Source organism: Narcine bancroftii, chromosome 1 (genome assembly GCF_036971445.1).
Source record: "Narcine bancroftii isolate sNarBan1 chromosome 1, sNarBan1.hap1, whole genome shotgun sequence".
Taxonomy (NCBI): domain Eukaryota; kingdom Metazoa; phylum Chordata; class Chondrichthyes; order Torpediniformes; family Narcinidae; genus Narcine; species Narcine bancroftii.
In genome coordinates, this window is record NC_091469.1 from 420,864,716 (window position 1) to 420,882,658 (window position 17,943).

Below are 17,943 nucleotides of genomic sequence, written 5' to 3' on the forward strand. Positions count from 1 at the left end.
TGAATGGTGGTGAGTGAGGTGTGGGGACAAGTGAAACACCTCCTGCGGTTAGAGGGATAAGCTGCAAGAGGGCAACTGGTGAGAAGAAAGGAGTGGACACGGGAGCCACAGACGAAGTGGTCTGTGCAGAAATGGCAGAGGATGATACGTTGGATGCAGAGGCCAGTGGGCAGAATGTGAGGACAAGGGGAACCCTGTCCCCATTGGTCATGGGAGCCAGGACAAATGCACATGTTATAGAGGATATATGGGTGAAGGCCAAGGTGATTGCAATAGAAGTAACAATTTTTGAAGAAGGACATTTTAGATGATCTGGCATGGAAGGTACTGCCACACTAAGAACACCCACAAATTGGAGGAACACCACTTCAGGTTCTCTCTGGCCATCCTCAAACCCGATAACATCAACATCGACTTCTCTGGTTTCCGATGCCACCCCGCTCCCCCATCTATCCCGATGACTCCTCTCCTCCAGCTGTCACTTTCTTTCCATTTCCCCTGTCTCCATTCTCCCAGCTATTCCCCCAATCAATTCTCACCTTCCTCTCTCCTGTTCTCCTATCTATATCCAATACACACCTTTTGCCTGTTGGTTTGTGTTCCTCCCCCTGCCTATCTTCATTTCTGTCTTTTAATTCAGATACTTGCCTGGTTTTTATTCATACCTTGAAGAAAGGCTCAGGCCTGAAACATTGGTTGTATATTGTTACCTCCTTTGGACGCTACGAGACTTGCCGAGCTCCTCCAGCACTTCTGTATTTTTACTATAATCACAACATCCAGACTTTCTAGTTTCACTTAAATTATTATTCACTCAAGTCTATAACTTAATTTTCTTTCCCTTCATGATTTTTAGTCAGATAAATTAAATAAGATTAAAAGTGGCTTAATTTTCTAATATTTTAACTCAAGGTTACAATATATAGCCATTTTGTACACATTACTTCCTCATAATCCGAATTGTTGGCAAACATGTAATAAGCCCATTACTTAGTGATCTTCACACTGCAGCTTTCAAATGAATGTCTACAAGTAGGAGGCACAGTTAGCAGGTGCTTTGTTCTCCTCCCACGTTCCAAAGATAAATGGGTTAGCAGGTAAACTGGTCACAAGTTCTATTTGACCTCTATGGCAATTTCACAACTCCAGCATGTGCAATGTTTTGCTTTCCAATCTCTGCTCCTGCTTGGAGTACACAATGCAGCTGGACATGAAGGTATGCAAGATGCAAACCTGATAGATGACTGTCTTAGTGCTCAGTGTTAATAATTTATTGTTGCAGACAGATCAGCTAACTTTAACAAAGCTGAGAGAGACTTTTCCAAGTCTCACATCAAGTTTTCTTTCAAAGTTAAGTGGGTTGGTAGAGTCGACCTGAATAGCAGAAAGGGTACATTTGGTGCATAATTTCATTACTGACATGGATTTTGAGTGGGAAGTTTATATACTGTGACATGAGCACTTGCTTGATAATGGCCCACATGTCAAAATTTGCTTGCAGAGACTTTGTTCACTGGTGATTTATAAAATTAATCCACACAGTTTGCATGGTGGCCTTGGAATGCCATGAAAAACTTACTTCAGAATATCATCCAGTGAGGTTAGTCCATAAATACATTAATATCAACATCCATTGGAGCGCTTTCATCCCGAACGTCGAAGTACTCGAGATGGCAGAGGTCGACAGCATCGAGTCCACGCTGCTGAAGATCCAGCTGCGCTGGATGGGTCACGTCTCCAGAATGGAGGACCATCGCCTTCCCAAGATCATGTTATATGGTGAGCTCTCCACTGGCCACCGTGACAGAGGTGCACCAAAGAAAAGGTACAAGGACTGCCTAAAGAAATCTCTTTGTGCCTGCCACATTGACCACCGCCAGTGGGCTGATAACGCCTCAAACCGTGCATCTTGGCGCCTCACAGTTTGGCGGGCAGCAACCTCCTTTGAAGAAGACCACAGAGCCCACCTCACTGACAAAAGGCAAAGGAGGAAAAACCCAACACCCAACCCCAACCCACCAATTTTCCCCTGCAACCGCTGCAACCGTGTCTGCCTGTCCCGCATCGGACTTGTCAGCCACAAACGAGCCTGCAGCTGACGTGGACTTTTTACCCCCTCCATAAATCTTCGTCCGCGAAGCCAAGCCAAAGAAGAAAAGAACATTAAATTACTTTCAAGTTCTTGTGATTTTAGCCCAATAACAGTGGAAAGGATTGGAAATCTTACAGCCTATAAAAGATCACTGGCAGCAACCTTAGAATTTCCACATTAAGTTGAACATGCATGAAAATCCTGAAGCTGCTGCTGGTTTCCTGGCGGATAACACGAGTAGCTCTTCCATCGTTACTACAGAACATTCAAGCAATAACACATACTTGTATTTGTGGTCCTACTCATCGTGAGAGAGCATACATATTCGGGCAGCGACTAAATGGTGAAAAGATGCAAAAAGCTTTCAAGGTCAAAGAGATGTGCAGACTCAAAATACCTTATATAGACAGAAATGTATGTAGACAAATCTACTTTTTGGAACTACAGGTCAATTATTGCAGAGATCCAAAATTATTAATTTATCATTGTAGATAGAGGATAACCAATTGTGCAGTACCTGGAGAGGGGTCTTGAATAAGATCTGCTGCAGACACTAGTGGTGATTCTGTGTTTGTTTCATTATCAGTTAGTTTCTGCTTGTTAGAGGATGATCCATTTTTCTTCTCTTCCTGTTAATTTAATGACATGATTAGGGTGATCTTTTTAAGCCTAAAATGATTAAATTGATCTCTTTAAGCCTTCATTCCTCAAATGAAAGAATATGCTCATGTAGGCATTGGATTTCATCAGTCTGTCTGTGCCTCTGACTATATAGTCATGGTCATAATCATTAAACATGGAAAACCCTTCAGCCCATCTTGTCCATGTTGTATATCATTTCAGATCTCTATAATTACATCGCAAGACTGTACACCAGGTATTGTGCAAACTTTTGGTCTTCTGACTTGCCATTTAGGGAATGCAAGAAAGATTCACTAGATCAGTTCCAATAATGGCAGGTTTGCTGTATAAGAATAAGCTAGAGGTCATTGAGTCAGAGAGAAGAAATATCTTTACACAGAGGTGGGTTATGAATTTTTAAAATTCCCAACCCTATATGGTGATACAGACTACAATTGCGTCGCTATAATCAATAGTTAAACTGATTTCTGGATAGCAAAGAAATCAATGTACATGGGGAAATGTGGGAAAACAGTATTGAGGTAGATCAGCAGTGATCATCTCACAATATTGTGGTGCTTCATCCCAGTCTTTCTACACTTGTTGCACAGCATGGTGAATTTTTCCAGCATCACCCCCCTTTTTTGTTCAAATCCAGCTCCACTTGAGTGTAAAAATCTACTTTGACATTCCAATGCATTACTGATGGACTTCTGCAACATCAGATTTTTTTTTGCCTAACACCTTAAACTAAGCCACACTTGGGATCTCATAGGAGTACTTCAAAAGTTGAATAAGGGATGTGATCTGGGAAAAATCGATTCTTTAACCAACAATTCCAAAACTGACTGTATGGTTATTATCACATAGCTGTGTGTGAGAGCCGAAAAGGACATACAGGGTTCTACATAACAGCAAGTTTTTCTTTATCACTAGCACTCTCTGTAGAAAATACTAAACTTCCCCTTGCTCTGAGAGATTCCTCTCATTCTCACAATGTGAAGTTCCCATTTTGATACAAATCATGGTATGGGGATAATTTTGCTTGGCAAGAGTTAAGCTTCATGTACTGCAGTATTTTCTCTGCTCTCTGAATGGGTGTGGCTTCATGGGGGAGGGGGTCATCCTTTGCCTCAAAATGAATAGGGATTGCAGGTTAATAGGGTGTAATTGGGCAGCATGGGCTCTTGGGCCAGAAGGGCCTTTTACCATGTTGCATATCTAAAAAAAATCTTACCACCAAGAGGCATGACATGAATTTACAATTTATATTGCAAGGCTATGGAATGACTGTTGCAATCAGGCATTTGTAACTTAAGCAGAATATTTTTAATATTCATTCACAATGTCTTCAGCATATTTCTTTGAGACAGAGACCTTCATAGAAGCCAACTGTGTTTTATGGAGATCAATGAGAACGGGATTGGAAGAAAGTTGGACTCAAGGTAATGGATCCAAATAAATTTAATTTTTTTAGTTTTAATGTTAATTGGATAAATAATCAAATTAAAAGGAAAAATATGTTAGCTTACCTGAAAAAAAGATTAAAGTGGACATTTCAAGAAACTCATTTGACAAAGAAAAAACATTTAAAAATAAAAAGATCTGGTGGGTCAAGTGGCAGCTTCATCTTTTAATTCTAAAGCAAGAGCAGCAGCAATATTAATTTTAAAAAATTACTGCTTAAAATTCAAGTACTAATGGACCCTGTATGAAGAGGCATTTTGGTTCACTGTCAAATTTATTCTAAAAAATGGACACTGAGTATATATGCACAAAATGTGGATGATGAAGATTTTATACAAGATATATTTTTACTTGTAGCAGAATCACAGGAAAAAAATTTAATAGGGGGTAATTTAAATTGTTGTTGGGACCCAATAATGGATAAATCAACAAAAGCAGTAATGAGAGCCAAAGTGGCAAAGATTACATCAAGTTTGATGAAAGATTTAAATCTAATAGAAATTTGGAGAGGGCTGAATCCTAAAGAGAGAGATTACTCTTTTTATTCACAGTCATGATTTGAGAATAGATCTGTTTTTGATATCAGTGTAATTACAAGGCAGAATTGATCATGTAGAATATAAAGCTAGAATATTATCTGATCACTCTTCACTTTTATTGGCATGTTAAATTCCTGAGAAAGAAGATTTTCATTATAGGTGGAAATTTAATACTGGGTGGATTTTTGTGATTTTATAAGAAATGCAATAATTTTGAGAATTAAATGGATTTGGTGGATAATAAATTTATTATATGGGATGCATTTAAAGCATATTTAAGAGTTCAAATAAATTATTCAATGAAAATTAAGCAAGATTATATGAAAAAATAAATCAGTTGGAACAAGATATAGGAAATTAGAAAAGGATTTGCAAAAACATAAATCTTCTGAAGAGATGTTAAGACAATTAATTAATAAAATAACTTCAATATAACACTATTCAGGCATATAGAACCAAAAGATAATTCAGAGGACAAAACAGATATTATGAATTAGGAGAAGAGCACACAAGGTTCTTGCTCGACAGTTGGAAATGGAGCAGGTTTCTAGAACAATCAATGTAGTTAAAAAAATCTGCAAGGCTTATTACTCATAAACCACAAGAAATAAATGATATATTTAAAGAATTTTATTCAGAATTATATCAATTGGAATCAATTCAGGCTGACGATAAGATTAATAAATGTTTATCTCAAAAAAAATTACCCAGTTTTTAAAAATCAGAACAAAGAGAATCAAGTTCTGTATTTACAACAAAGGAAGTTGAAGTCATGAGTTCATTACAAAATAATAAGTCATCAGGAGAAGATAATTTCCTGTACTTTTTATATGAAATTTAAAGACCTTTTGATACCTCCATTTATGGAGGTGTTAAATCAAGCATTGAAGGTATATTCTCTACCGTATTCCTTTTCGATTGCAATTATCACTCTAATACCAAAGAAGGTTAGAAATCTATTAAGACCGGCATCATATAGACCAATTTCATTATTAAATGTTGATTATATGGTAGTCGCTAAAGTTTTATTGAATAGGTTGGCAAAGTATTTACTGAAGTTAATACATGTTGATCAAACTGGATTTGTTAAAGCTTGAAAGTCTGCAGACAATGTGGCATGGCTAATGAGTTTAATACATTTAGCTCAAAAGAGAGGAGATTTAAGTGTTGCTGTGGCATTAGATGCAGAAAAAGCATTTGATAGGCTAGAATGGGAGTTCCTCTATTGGTTCTGGAGAAATGTGGATTAGGATTAATATTTATAAATGGGTCAAAATGTTGTATAAGAAACCTACTCCAAAGCTGGTGACCAATTATCAGATTTCAGTACATTTTCGGTTAACTAGATCAAGTAGACAAGGTTTCCCATTGTCACCAACTTTATTTATTTTAGCAATTGAACCTTTACCTCAATTAATAAGACAAAACTCAAGGATTCATGGTGAATCAAGATAAATATAAAATAAATTTGTTGTGTAGATGATGTTTTGATTTACTTAACAGATCTTTTAAATTCTTTGTATCAACTTATAGCTAGATTAAGAGAGTATGGTGAATTATCAGGTTTACAATTTATTGGCACAAAAGTGAAGTTAAGCCTTTAGTTAATGGAGATAATGCACAATGTAAGAGTAATTGAATTTAGATGGCCAGATGCTGGAATAAAATATTTAGGTATTGTGTGGAAACACAGTTAAAAAAATTATTTAAATTACATTATTTACCACCAGTAAAGAAAATAAGAGATGATTTGGAAAGATGGAATATGTTACCTCTTCCAATTTTAATTCCCCCAAAATTATTTTTTTTAAAAAGAATTAAAAACTTCTGTTAGGAAATTTTTGTAAAAATTAACATGGAATTATAAACTAGGGTGATTGCAATTCCCTAATTTTATGAATTATTATAACCACGCCTCCCCATTGCAATTTAAGTGTAATGTATGATTTAGATAAAATTCCAGCTTGGGTAAATATAGAACTTGATAAAATAGGAGAAAAATCCGCAGGACTTTATTTATAAATTGAATTAACGATTGTTAATAGCAAATAGAGAAATTCTGATATTGAAACACTCAATTGATCTTTGTAATAATGTTGATAAACATATTGGAGGAGGAGATGCATTGTCTACAAGAACACCCTTATTCCAAAATAGATCTATTCCATTTTCCATGGGAAACCAATTTTTAAAGATTTGGAAATATCAGGGTATTAAAACAATTGAAGATTGTTTTGAAGCAGGGAAATTTATTACTTTTGACAGAATGAAAGAAAAAAGTTTCAGGTATCTGAAAATATAAAGTTCTGAACTTTCTGCGTGAAAATTTTTGTCATGATCTGATATTACCAGTAGAGACAGAGGTGGAGTTATTATTGTGTAATAGAGATACAAAAAATTGATTTCATTAATGTACAAAAGAAAAGGTCGTGAAGTGTACATAAATAAAGACAAAGATGGGGAATTATTTTAAAAAAACAAATAATGAATGTGATTGAATGGAATTATGTAGAGAAAATATGAAAATTACAATAAATGTGATGTATATGTTAGTACAATATAATTTTATCAGCTATATTTGACACCACAGAAGTTAGATTGAATTATGCTTTTTCGTATTTATGTTTTAGATGTAGTCAGGAAGTTGGTACCTTTTTGCTTTCTACTTGGAAGTGTCCTAAGATTAAATCTTTTTTGTTGAAAATTCATAATTTATTAGAAAGAAAAATTGGAGTTAAATTCCCACAGAACCCAAAGTTGTTTTTATTGGGTGATATTAAGTGGGTTAAACCTAAATTAAAACTGAACAGGTTCCAAGTGAAATTGGTTGAAATTGCTTTAGCAATAGCTAGAAAATGTATTGCAATACCTTGGAAATCAGATATAGATTTGGGATTGGAGAGATGGCATGCAGAGTTCAAAGATGTAAACCACTTGGAAAAATTAGTTATAATTTACAAGATAAATATCATATTTTGTAAAATATGGAGCCCTATTTACAAAGTATTGGTATAAATATTTAAAATAAGTATTTAAATGAAATTCTGACATTCTCTTTCTCCTAATAGGTCTCCACATAGTGTGTGTGTGTGTGTGTGTGTGTGTGTGTGTGTGTGAGAGAGAGAGAACGCGCGACAGATTGCGCATGAGTGTGTGTGTGAGATCTTTTTCCTTTTTTTCTATTTTGTAGGGGGATAGAGGGGGGAAGGGGGATAATAGAAGGGTTCTTTTTATTTTCTTTCTATAAATACCACATATTTGTATTACATAATAATTGTAATTTTTTGTGGTTTAAAAATTTATAAATATTTATTTAAAAATCAAGAAAGATCATGGAAGCTCTTAGCTTCCATTATTTCAGGATGATGCAAAGGGCTTCCTACAAAATAATTCTACAATGCAGAAATGAAGATCCAAGATGTAGATGAGGGGCTTGTAAGGGGATCTAAGAGCTCACTGAGGAAAAGTGATTAAAGGATAGAAACTAGAAGATCCCTTAAAATAAAAAGACCCCAAATAGAAGGAAGATAATGAAGAATATGAATAGAAAAAAGTGATAAGGGGAAGAAAAAAAGATGGGAAAAAGAACGAAGAGATGGGATGGAGGGAGAGACACTGCATTGGGGAAGTGGAGAGGTGATCTGGGGCATAACAAGATGGCAGCGGAAGTGACAGCAGAACTCTGAGGTTTCCCGAGGGAACAGGCCTTGCCCGGGAGGGAGGAACAGGATGGACCCAATAAGGTGGATCTTGAGGGGGCTGGGGAAGGACGCGTCCAAAGTGGCTGGAGCGCTGTTGGGTGCAGGAGATGCGGAGCCCTAGCTGAGGCTGAGTCAACGGTAACCCAGGTGGCGGTGGGAGGGCTGTCAGGCACAAGAGAGGCAGAGGCCCGAGTTCACAGGTGCCTGGTTGAGGCCATCAACGGAAACATGGGAGCATTGTCAGGCAATGAGAGAGGTGGAGGCCTGAGGTCGTGGAGGGCTAGCCACAAATGATGTGAGTGACAAAGGGAGTGGCGTCAGGTGTGGACAGTTCAGAGACCAGAAGTCAGGGGAAATATTGCTGAGAAGCTGACAGCGACATGGGCGGTGATGGGAGTGTTGTTGGGCGCTGGAGATTTGGGGACCCAAGGTTGCGGGGACCGAGCTGAGGAGCTGTCAATGACAGGAGTGCTGTTGGGCGCGGGAGATTCGGGTACACGAGGTCAGAGGAGTTGAGTAAAGCTAGCAGCGATGGGAGCGCTGTCAGGCGCAGATGTTTCGGAGCCCCGAGGTCAGGGGTGACACTTACGGCATTGGAGAAGCATCCCACGGTGTTCAAGTAAAACTAAAGGAGAAAATAAAGACTTACCTAGTAAGGCCACTCCAATTGTTAGGCGCAAAGAGGTCAGGACCAAGGCATGGGAGGGCGTTCGAGATGTCGGACCTGAAGGACTCCATGAACAGCACCGCCAGAGGGGATTTGGCAGGAAAGTAATGTGGCAGGGTGGCTTGGAGTGGGAAAATGAGGTGAAGGAGGAGGAGAAGGAAAAAGGGAGAATGAGGGTGTAAAAGGACATTACAGGGAAGGGAAAGACAGATAAAGGGAGCAGAGGGACAGATACCCTTTGCCAGAGAGATATGGGAGGTCATTCGCCAAATAAAAACTTTGAAGACACTGGTGATAGGACAGGGGCAATCAAAGAAAGTCTGAATAACTTGACCGAAAGGATATCTGAAACAGAAAAGAGAATTGAGTGTGGAAGAAAGATTGGATAAGAGAGAAAACAAAATGGATGCATGGGAAAGGGATAAGTTAAGGATATGGGAGAAGATAGATACCTTTGAAAACATCAGCAGGAGGAATATGGTTAAAGTTGCGGGGGTGAAGAAGGGGAGAGATATGGTGGAATTCCTGAAAAAGCGGATCCCAGATATACTGGGGAGGGAAAAAATTGGAAATAATCTGGAAATAGAATGGGCTCACCAGTTTCTTCCTCACCCCCAACCACCCACCCACCCACCCACACCCCTCCCCGGGGCAAACCAATGGCCACACTCTATCCTGGTAAGGCTCCTTCACTACCAGGATAGAGAAAGGATTTTACAGGCGGTGGCAGTGGGTGCAGAGGCAAGAGAGAATCCAGTGGAATGAGGGGGAGGTTTTATTCTACCCAGACACAAGTGCAATGCTATTGAAATGCAGGAGGGAATTTGACTTGGTTAAAAAGAGCCTTAAACAAAAAGGAATTGAGTTTACCCTCCTTCACCCGGCAATGCTGAAAATAGTAAGGGCGGGAGGGAAAAGAAAGCTTTTTTTAAGGATCCAAGGGAGGCAATGGACTTTGTAAGAACCTTGTCACTGCTTCAGGAATAAATATAAATATTTTAAGTAAAAATGAATATGGGAGCTCAAAGAAAGTGGTAGATGGGTGCATTAGGCACATCTCAAAATGAACAGGGGATTGGCACCAATCGCTTGGTTATCGGTGCTGGGGTGGTAAAGATAAACTGGGAGTGAAATTTATTAGTTTTTTTTCTGTTTTGTTCTGTATTGTGGGCATTAGATTTGTTAATTTGTTGAATTCTTGTGTGGAACAAAGACCCCTGCGCCAAAGATTTACGGAGGAGAACCAGGATAAAGGTGAAGTATTGAGGGATGAGGAAGAGGGGAAAAGATGTAACATAGTGGGCTGGGGATAATGAACAAATCAATCACATTTGTGAGTTTTAATTTAAATGGGATAAATGGGACACCTAAAAAAAAGGCAGGCAGATATTGTGTTTTTACAGGAGAGTTAAAAAGGGGTTGGGTGGGCCTAGTGGTGATGTCCTCCTTCAATTTCAGAGCCAGGGAGTGGCTACCTTGATAGGGAAGAATGTTCTTATGATGGTAAAGGAAGTGGTCGCTGACTCATCAGGGAGATTCGTGATGATGCATTGTTAAATAAACTTGGAATCCTGGACACACGAGATTTTATGCCCCGAACTTAAATGACAAAAAAATTCATACAAGAGATATTCTTGAAAGAATCCGAAGAGTGGGAGAATGCTTTGATTGGAGGGGACTTTTAATTTTTGTCTGGATCCGTTCATGGACAAATCAGCAAAGAGGTAACAAGGGCCAAGGCAGCTAAGATAGTGGACCAGGTGGTGGGGATACATTCCCTCCTGTAGTTTTTTTCCCACAGTAATCATCACAGTAATTAAAAAAAAAGGCAGGGAGCCACCGAATCCCGCCTCGTATAGACTCATCTTGTCATTAAATACTGTTTATAAAATGATTGCAAAATCATTGGGCAATAGGTTGGCAGAATATTTGCCAAAACTAATGAATCCAGATCAAAAGCTGGATTTGTAGAAAGGAGACAATCAGCAAAGAACATAGCTAGCGCTAGATTGCTTAATATAGTTCATCTAGTAGAGTCAGGGGTGGATCCAGAAGTGGACGCAACTCTGGATGCGGAACTGGCCTTTGACAGTTTGCAATGGTACTTTTTGTTCAGAGTACTGGAGAAATTTGGACTGGGTCAAATATTTATTAACTGGTAAGGACACTTTATTGTAAACCCCAAGCAAAAATTATTACAGATGTCTCCAGTGTTTCCTTTGAGCAGGTCCAGTAGGCAGGATTGTCCATTGTCCCAGTACTGTTTTTACCGGCAATTGAGCCACTGGTGAAAGCCATTCGATGGGATCCAGACACATAAAGGGGTTCAGGGTGGGATTGGTGGAACACAAAAATTAACCTTTTCGCTGATGATGTGTTACATTGACTAGGCTGAGGACCACACTGGAGGATTATGGGAAGGACTCAGGTATATAAAATAAATCTGGATAAAAGTGAGATTATGCCTTTAACAAACGGGGATTATAAACAATATCAAAAGAGGTCAATTTAAATGGCCGCAAGGCGGCATTAAATATCTGGGGATAAAATTGGACATGGATTTGAGCAATTTATACAAACTTAATCATCTCCCTTTTGCTCCTGAAGATTGAGGAGGACCTTGCTAGATGGATGACTCTGCCCATAACACTGGCGGGCAGAGCTAACTGTATCTGAATGAAAGTGATGCCAAGGCTTCAGTATCTTACTTTGAACATATTGGCTCTCAGTTTGATTAGGACCACCACCCCCCCCCACCCCACCTCGATACAGCAATCCATCCCAGCAGGGAAATGAATGTGATCAAGGAATTGGGACATGGTGCAGGAGACATCTTTTTTCAGTTTCGTTTTGAATTTTTAAATTTCTTTTTAATTTTTTAAATTTTTTATCCTCTGTTACTTAGCTTTTCTGATGGTTTTTTTCTCCCCCTAGGTTTTTGTCAGGGTCCTTTATCCCACAGGGAATTTGTCTCTATGTAATTTAATTGACTGTACTTTCGGCTGTACGAGAAAATGCAGAAGTAAATGTCTATTTACACACATCTGGGAGGATGGCTTCATACTGTACTGGAATACTAGTCTGGAGTCTCGAGATATACAAACTCTACTTCTAATTCAGCAGATAAATGGGTTTCTTTTGTCCATTCCCACCAAATCATTATGCTTCATGACAATTTACACAAAGTGTTTAATTCAAAATTTTTGTATATCCTGAATGGAACAGGTGATTCCAAGTCATACTGTGGGTGAAATTTTGGTTGGAAGAGAAATATAAAGATTCACAAGGCAGATTAAGCCACAGCATACATGAGTAAACTAGAAAAAGATAAAACTCCAATTTCTAGACATAGGGACTTTAAGCTAATGACTACTAATGTTAACTCCTATATTGCTACTTTATGGACCTTCTCGTAACTAGTATTTTTAGGAAGTCTGAAAAAAATCTGAAATACCAAAAAAAGTATCCAAACTAACCTAATATACAAGTATTAACTCTGGATGTACATTTTTTTTACATAACTCAATGAAAAAATAGAAATAATCAACTGACCAACTGTTCTGTTAGCTTGACAACTTGCTTCTGCAGTTTTTGACAGTCCTTGTATTTCTCTTTGTAATGTTCTGCAGCCATTTGAAGCCTAAGTTTTAAATCTTCAACCTCTTTGTGTAGTTCTTGTTCCACAGTACTGCCAGCCACTGAAAAACCCTGGTAATAAATTTCACATCACATTTAATTACTGTTTATCTTACTGTATACATTGAAGCACTGTTCACAACAGTGCTTTTATTCTAGAGGTGAATCATGCCACCCTCCAAGAGAGTAAACAAAGAAGCAATCCCTCAAGGTTTTGTCTATGAAAGAGTGGCAAGAGATAGAGTATGGCGACTGAGGGCGTAAAAGGAATGATTAAAGGAATGAAAAAAGAGAAAGAGGAGGGAGCATGCAAAGGATGATAAAAAATGTAGAGAATGAGTAAAAGTGTAGGAGATTACCAGAAGGACCAGGGAGGAGTGTGGGAGGTTGGAAGGCATTGGAGAAAGGGAGTTCAAAGAGTGAATAGCACAAAAGGACACATGTAGACCAGGATGTAGGGGGAAATTAAAGATTGGAGGCTGTGAAGGCATGAGTAGAAGAAAGCAGAGGACAGAAAAAGAGGGGAGGGGAGAAAAAGCAAAAATAACAGATTAAGAGGAAGTTGGAAAGAAAATGGAAGAATGAATTTAAGGTGACAGAGGTGGTACAAGTTGAGGGCCATTTAAAAGTAGTGTAAACAAGGAGAGGAGAGAGAGAGAGGAAGAAATAGAGGGAGAGACAAAAAAAGGCAGCCTGGTTAGAATAGCGGATAACACAATGCTATTATAGCGCCAGTGATGTGGGTTCTATTTGGTGCTGTGATTTTTATGTTCTCATGTGGGTTTCCTCCGGGTGCTCTGGTTTCCTCCCACTCAAAAAGAGATAGGGTTTATAGGTTAATTGGTCTATTTGGGGCAGCACGGGTTCCTGGGCCAGTTACCATGCTGTACCTTTAAATTTAAAAATTATAATTTAAAATAATACGGATGAGAAAATAGTGAGGAGAATGTTAGTGAAGGAAATCAAGGTGGGGGGGAAATACATTTCTCAGCCTGACAACTTTTCAACTTAATCAGGAAATCAATAAATACCTTCTCTTTTTTTGATAAAGCAGCTCTCAGCATTTGTATTTCTGCTTTATATTTATTCTCAGCATCAGCAAAATCATTTTTTAGCTGATCGATTTTTATTCGTGCATTGTGCAGGTCACCCATAGTTTTGTCACGAGCATTGGAAGTATCAGCAAGCTCCTTAGCCATCAAGACAACTTTCTGCTCGCTTGCTTGCAAGTTTTCCTCAGCTTTTCGTAGGCATTCACGAAGAACAGAAATTTCATCCTAAATATCACAGCAAATAAAGTACATTATAGTTCTCAAGGAAAATAGTTTTCATATTGACACAAATGAACTCTTGTCCATATTAAACAATGAAAGTACTTATTAAAATAATCCAAGATAGAAACAATTCTTTGACCATTTTAAACAAGCCAATAAAGATAACCGAAACTTGTTGCATTCTAAAGTGTTATGGAAAGAAATTAACTTACAACTGCAGAAGTCTTACATTAAAATATTTTCAAAGTAGCTAAAAAACACAAGAAACAGGAGCAAGACTCCGCAAGCCCCTCATGGTTGACCTTCACTGCACTTAACCTTTTCTGTGCCAGTTCTCCATAACCCTCAATTGTTCAATCTTTGAAATATTTATCTCTCTAATAATCTGCCCTCCACCCTCACAGGCAGACAATTTCAGAGGTTTGCTCTCCTCAGAAAAGAAAAAAAAATTTCAATGCCACATTTCAAAATAACGTTAACAAGTCCCTTTTGCAGCTTTGAGACATTTAAGATTTTACGAGACAAAGCATACAATCATATACAAAAACAAATCACCAAGCAGATCAAAGGTATTTTATTTAATGGGATTCTGAAAAAAAGTTGGCCTTGCTCAAGAATAACAAGCACAATTTCTGGCAAAGGGAAGCCCAGCATTTTTTTTTTAAAACTTTATTTTTCATCAACGATAAATGATGCAAACAAAATACAATGTGATACATATTTTATCCCATAAAACCCCCTCCCCCATCCCTCCCACCCACTAAACTACCCCAAAAAAAGAAAGAAGAAAGATGGAGGAGAGTAATTAAAGCAGCAGATTCAAATATGTTTTGCGGTTTGGGACCACACCACCCATGTACATGAAACAGTTAAAATAAGTTCTGGCAGCTAGCAAAAACACAGTGCTAAATTATGTCAAAAATATTCAATGCTCCTGAATGTGCTAACACTCAAACATTCAAAAATGATAAAAGAATATTTAAAAATCAATCAGGTTATTAATTTTTAAAACTTCAATATTTAATAATTTAAAAACTTGAAAACAAAAACATTTAGCCACATCTTATGAATTAAAAATAGATGAATTAACATCAATAAGAAATATATCCTTATTGGTTGCAATTGTTCCTCTTCACTGAAGTGAATATCTACATTTCTCCTGCTCCAGCTTATACCTGGTACAGTTTCAGTGAATAGAGGGCTGATAGACTGCAGACAATTCTTATTCCATCTTCAGACTCCATGAGGACTCCAACTGTACAGTGCTGTCAAGAACATCCCAGCATAAAGCAACCAGCAAATTCAGGATCTCAACAAAGTCTCTCACGTCCTGACAGGGAAATAAAAGGGCAGCATGGAGCAGAACTCTTCATTCCTCAACCTATGGTGCAGATTTGATCTTTAGAACAAGATGAAATCCATATATTTTCTTTTGAGCTTTGCACTCTTCCCCCCCCACCCCCCCCCCCAAACACATGATACTCCAAGCATCTTTGCAACTCACAATGTCATTACTATTCTCATTTCAAATGCCCATCAACTTAGGTCAACTCTCCATTCCTCATCCCATTTCAAGCATTTGCTGCCTCTGCCATTTGCTTCACAATAGCCTCTTCATCAATTTTCTCCTGCAACAGGGGACAAGGGAGAGAGGACCTTTACACTCAAGTTCTTTCTAGTGTTGCTGGAAAATATTTCACCAAGTAAAATTTTTCATTGGAAAGGCATGTGCAATGCATAACAGGAACTTTGGTAGAGTGTACTTCTATAATTGTTCTTTACCGCAAAACATTTCAGAAATTGAAGATGCATACACCAAAAAGTCAATAATAACAGCAAAAAAAAAGTGGCACTGCTAGAGCTGCTGTTATGACAGTGCTGCCAGTACTGTGGACCAGGGTAGAGCAGAGATTGGAGACAGCAAGAAGGGTGTCTGAAGGGTCCTACTGCCCAGTCCAAGATGGCGGCACTAGTGTTCAGCAGCACAAAGCACCAGTAACAGGAAGAACACCATTCATTGATAGGCGATGAACCCAAAGACTGCGATATCCTCTGCAGCTAAAGGACACACACAAGCGGTGGGTGAGATGTTGGTGGTGTGCAGGCAAGGAACCCACACAGGCTGTGGGCAACTTAAGGTCAATGGGCTCACATCAGGCTGCTGGAGACTGGCTCATGGGATCCGGGATTTGAGAGGGAGCTGAGGGTAAAAAGGGCTCCCAAAGGGTATTAGGTGCTGAAGGCTTCCTTGGAGGTTTGGATCTGGGCTTGGGTTGATGATAGTTTGAAATTAACTGGAGTCTTGTGCGGCTGAAGAGGTTGCGAGAATACTGGAGGAGAATCCACAAACATTCACCAACTCTGATGGGACTCTTGCTTTTCTTTCTAATTGCAAGTGGCACCGGGAAATGCTAATGCAGAATATTTGACTTCCTTATTGCAGACTAAAAGACAATTTTGTGTAATATTACATTTGTTTTATTACATGACAACAAAGAGTATTTGAACTGAATCTGCACATCAAATATAAAGATACAAATATAAAAATAAAAAATAAATATAAAAAGATACACAAGCAATGTTTCATGTGCCACATGTGCAAAGACTACTTTTCCATTGTTTTTAACATGTGGCATTGTGCAACACTACAATGGTAGTACAGGACGTTATTTTGCTTAAGCCACTGTAATGGGACTTTAACCTCAGACACAGAAGCAGTAACCCTCACAACTAACCCACTTGTACACAATCATTGAAGCGAACTGTAATGCTCCACATCTTAAAACAATTAGCCTACAAAAGTCAAGTTAACAGAATGCCAGAAAGACTAAGCAGTTAAGAACAAAAGCATATTTATAATTTAAGACCAGAGATAATAAACCTCAACTTATCTATCAAATCTTTCAAATATATGGACAATATTGTTGAGACAGGTAAGATTGTCTCGCACTGCTTTTTAAGACGTCAATTTCTTATCAGTTGGGTGCCTTTAGAAGTTTGGAAACCAGGAAGTTGAACTTCTACGGCAGCCATGTTTGCCTGTCAATCTTTGACTGATATCAGAATACTCTTGGTTTTAAGAGAATCAGAATTTATTGTCATGAACAAGTCACAAATTTTTTTGTTTTGTGGCAACTTCACAGTGCAAACATTCAATATAAACCACCTTACAACAAAAAATAAAAATAGTTCACAAAAAGTCAAAGTAAGGCAGAGTCTTTGGTTCATTGATTATTCATGAATAATCAATACCATATCTATGCTTATGATGGGAAAACGTGCAGTAATCATGAAGGATTTTGTCCAAGACGTCTACCAGGCCTTCCAATGGATACTGCTTGATTGCTGAGTTCCTTCAGCATTTTGTATATTTCTCCAGTTTTCCAGAATCTGTAGAGTCTCTCTTGTTTACATGCACTATTCTGGTTCTTCACTTAGCTTGTTCACCTCAAACATAATACCCGGAACTAAACCCCTTGTTGAGTTATGTTGCATGGTGCACATCACCAAAGCTAGACATACACAATCACATCTATCCATCATGTATAGGTACTAAATGCCTTCAAAAGTGCAAAGCAATTAAACAGTGTATAAACAACTATTACTCCTTCCACTGAGATACAATGCAATGACTATGAAGGGCTGGCAAAGTTGGAAACAATATCAATAATCTGTGAAGAAATTTTAAGTTATTCAAAACTTTGTCCTAAATAAGCTCTTACCACGTTGGAAGAATTAATAAGCATTTCTTTTTGCAATTTCTCCTTCTCTGACAAGCACTGTTGTAATCTTCCTAGTTCTTCCTTGAAATGGGCCAGCATGCTCTCTTTATTTGCATCAAGATTTTTAAATGACTGCATTTCTGTTGCTAGCTTGGTGTTTTCAAATTCTGTATTCTTTGCATGAACCTGCAAATAATAACTTGTTTATAAAGGTAATAATCTAG

The 17,943-nt window shown here is 38.2% G+C and overlaps 1 protein-coding gene across 12 annotated transcripts in view; it reads right to left on the reverse strand.

Moving 5' to 3' along the window:
• Window positions 1–17,943, reverse strand: part of LOC138751597 (tax1-binding protein 1 homolog) — a 244,849-nt gene that overhangs the window by 148,547 nt on the left and 78,359 nt on the right. For all 12 annotated transcript variants that reach the window (XM_069914095.1, XM_069914096.1, XM_069914098.1 and 9 more), the window contains 4 exons: window positions 17,720–17,905; window positions 13,755–14,000; window positions 12,640–12,795; window positions 2,610–2,721 (listed from right to left, as the gene is read on the reverse strand). In XM_069914095.1, coding sequence (XP_069770196.1) covers window positions 2,610–2,721; window positions 12,640–12,795; window positions 13,755–14,000; window positions 17,720–17,905 — 700 coding nt within the window. The remainder of the gene's footprint in view (window positions 1–2,609; window positions 2,722–12,639; window positions 12,796–13,754; window positions 14,001–17,719; window positions 17,906–17,943) is intronic.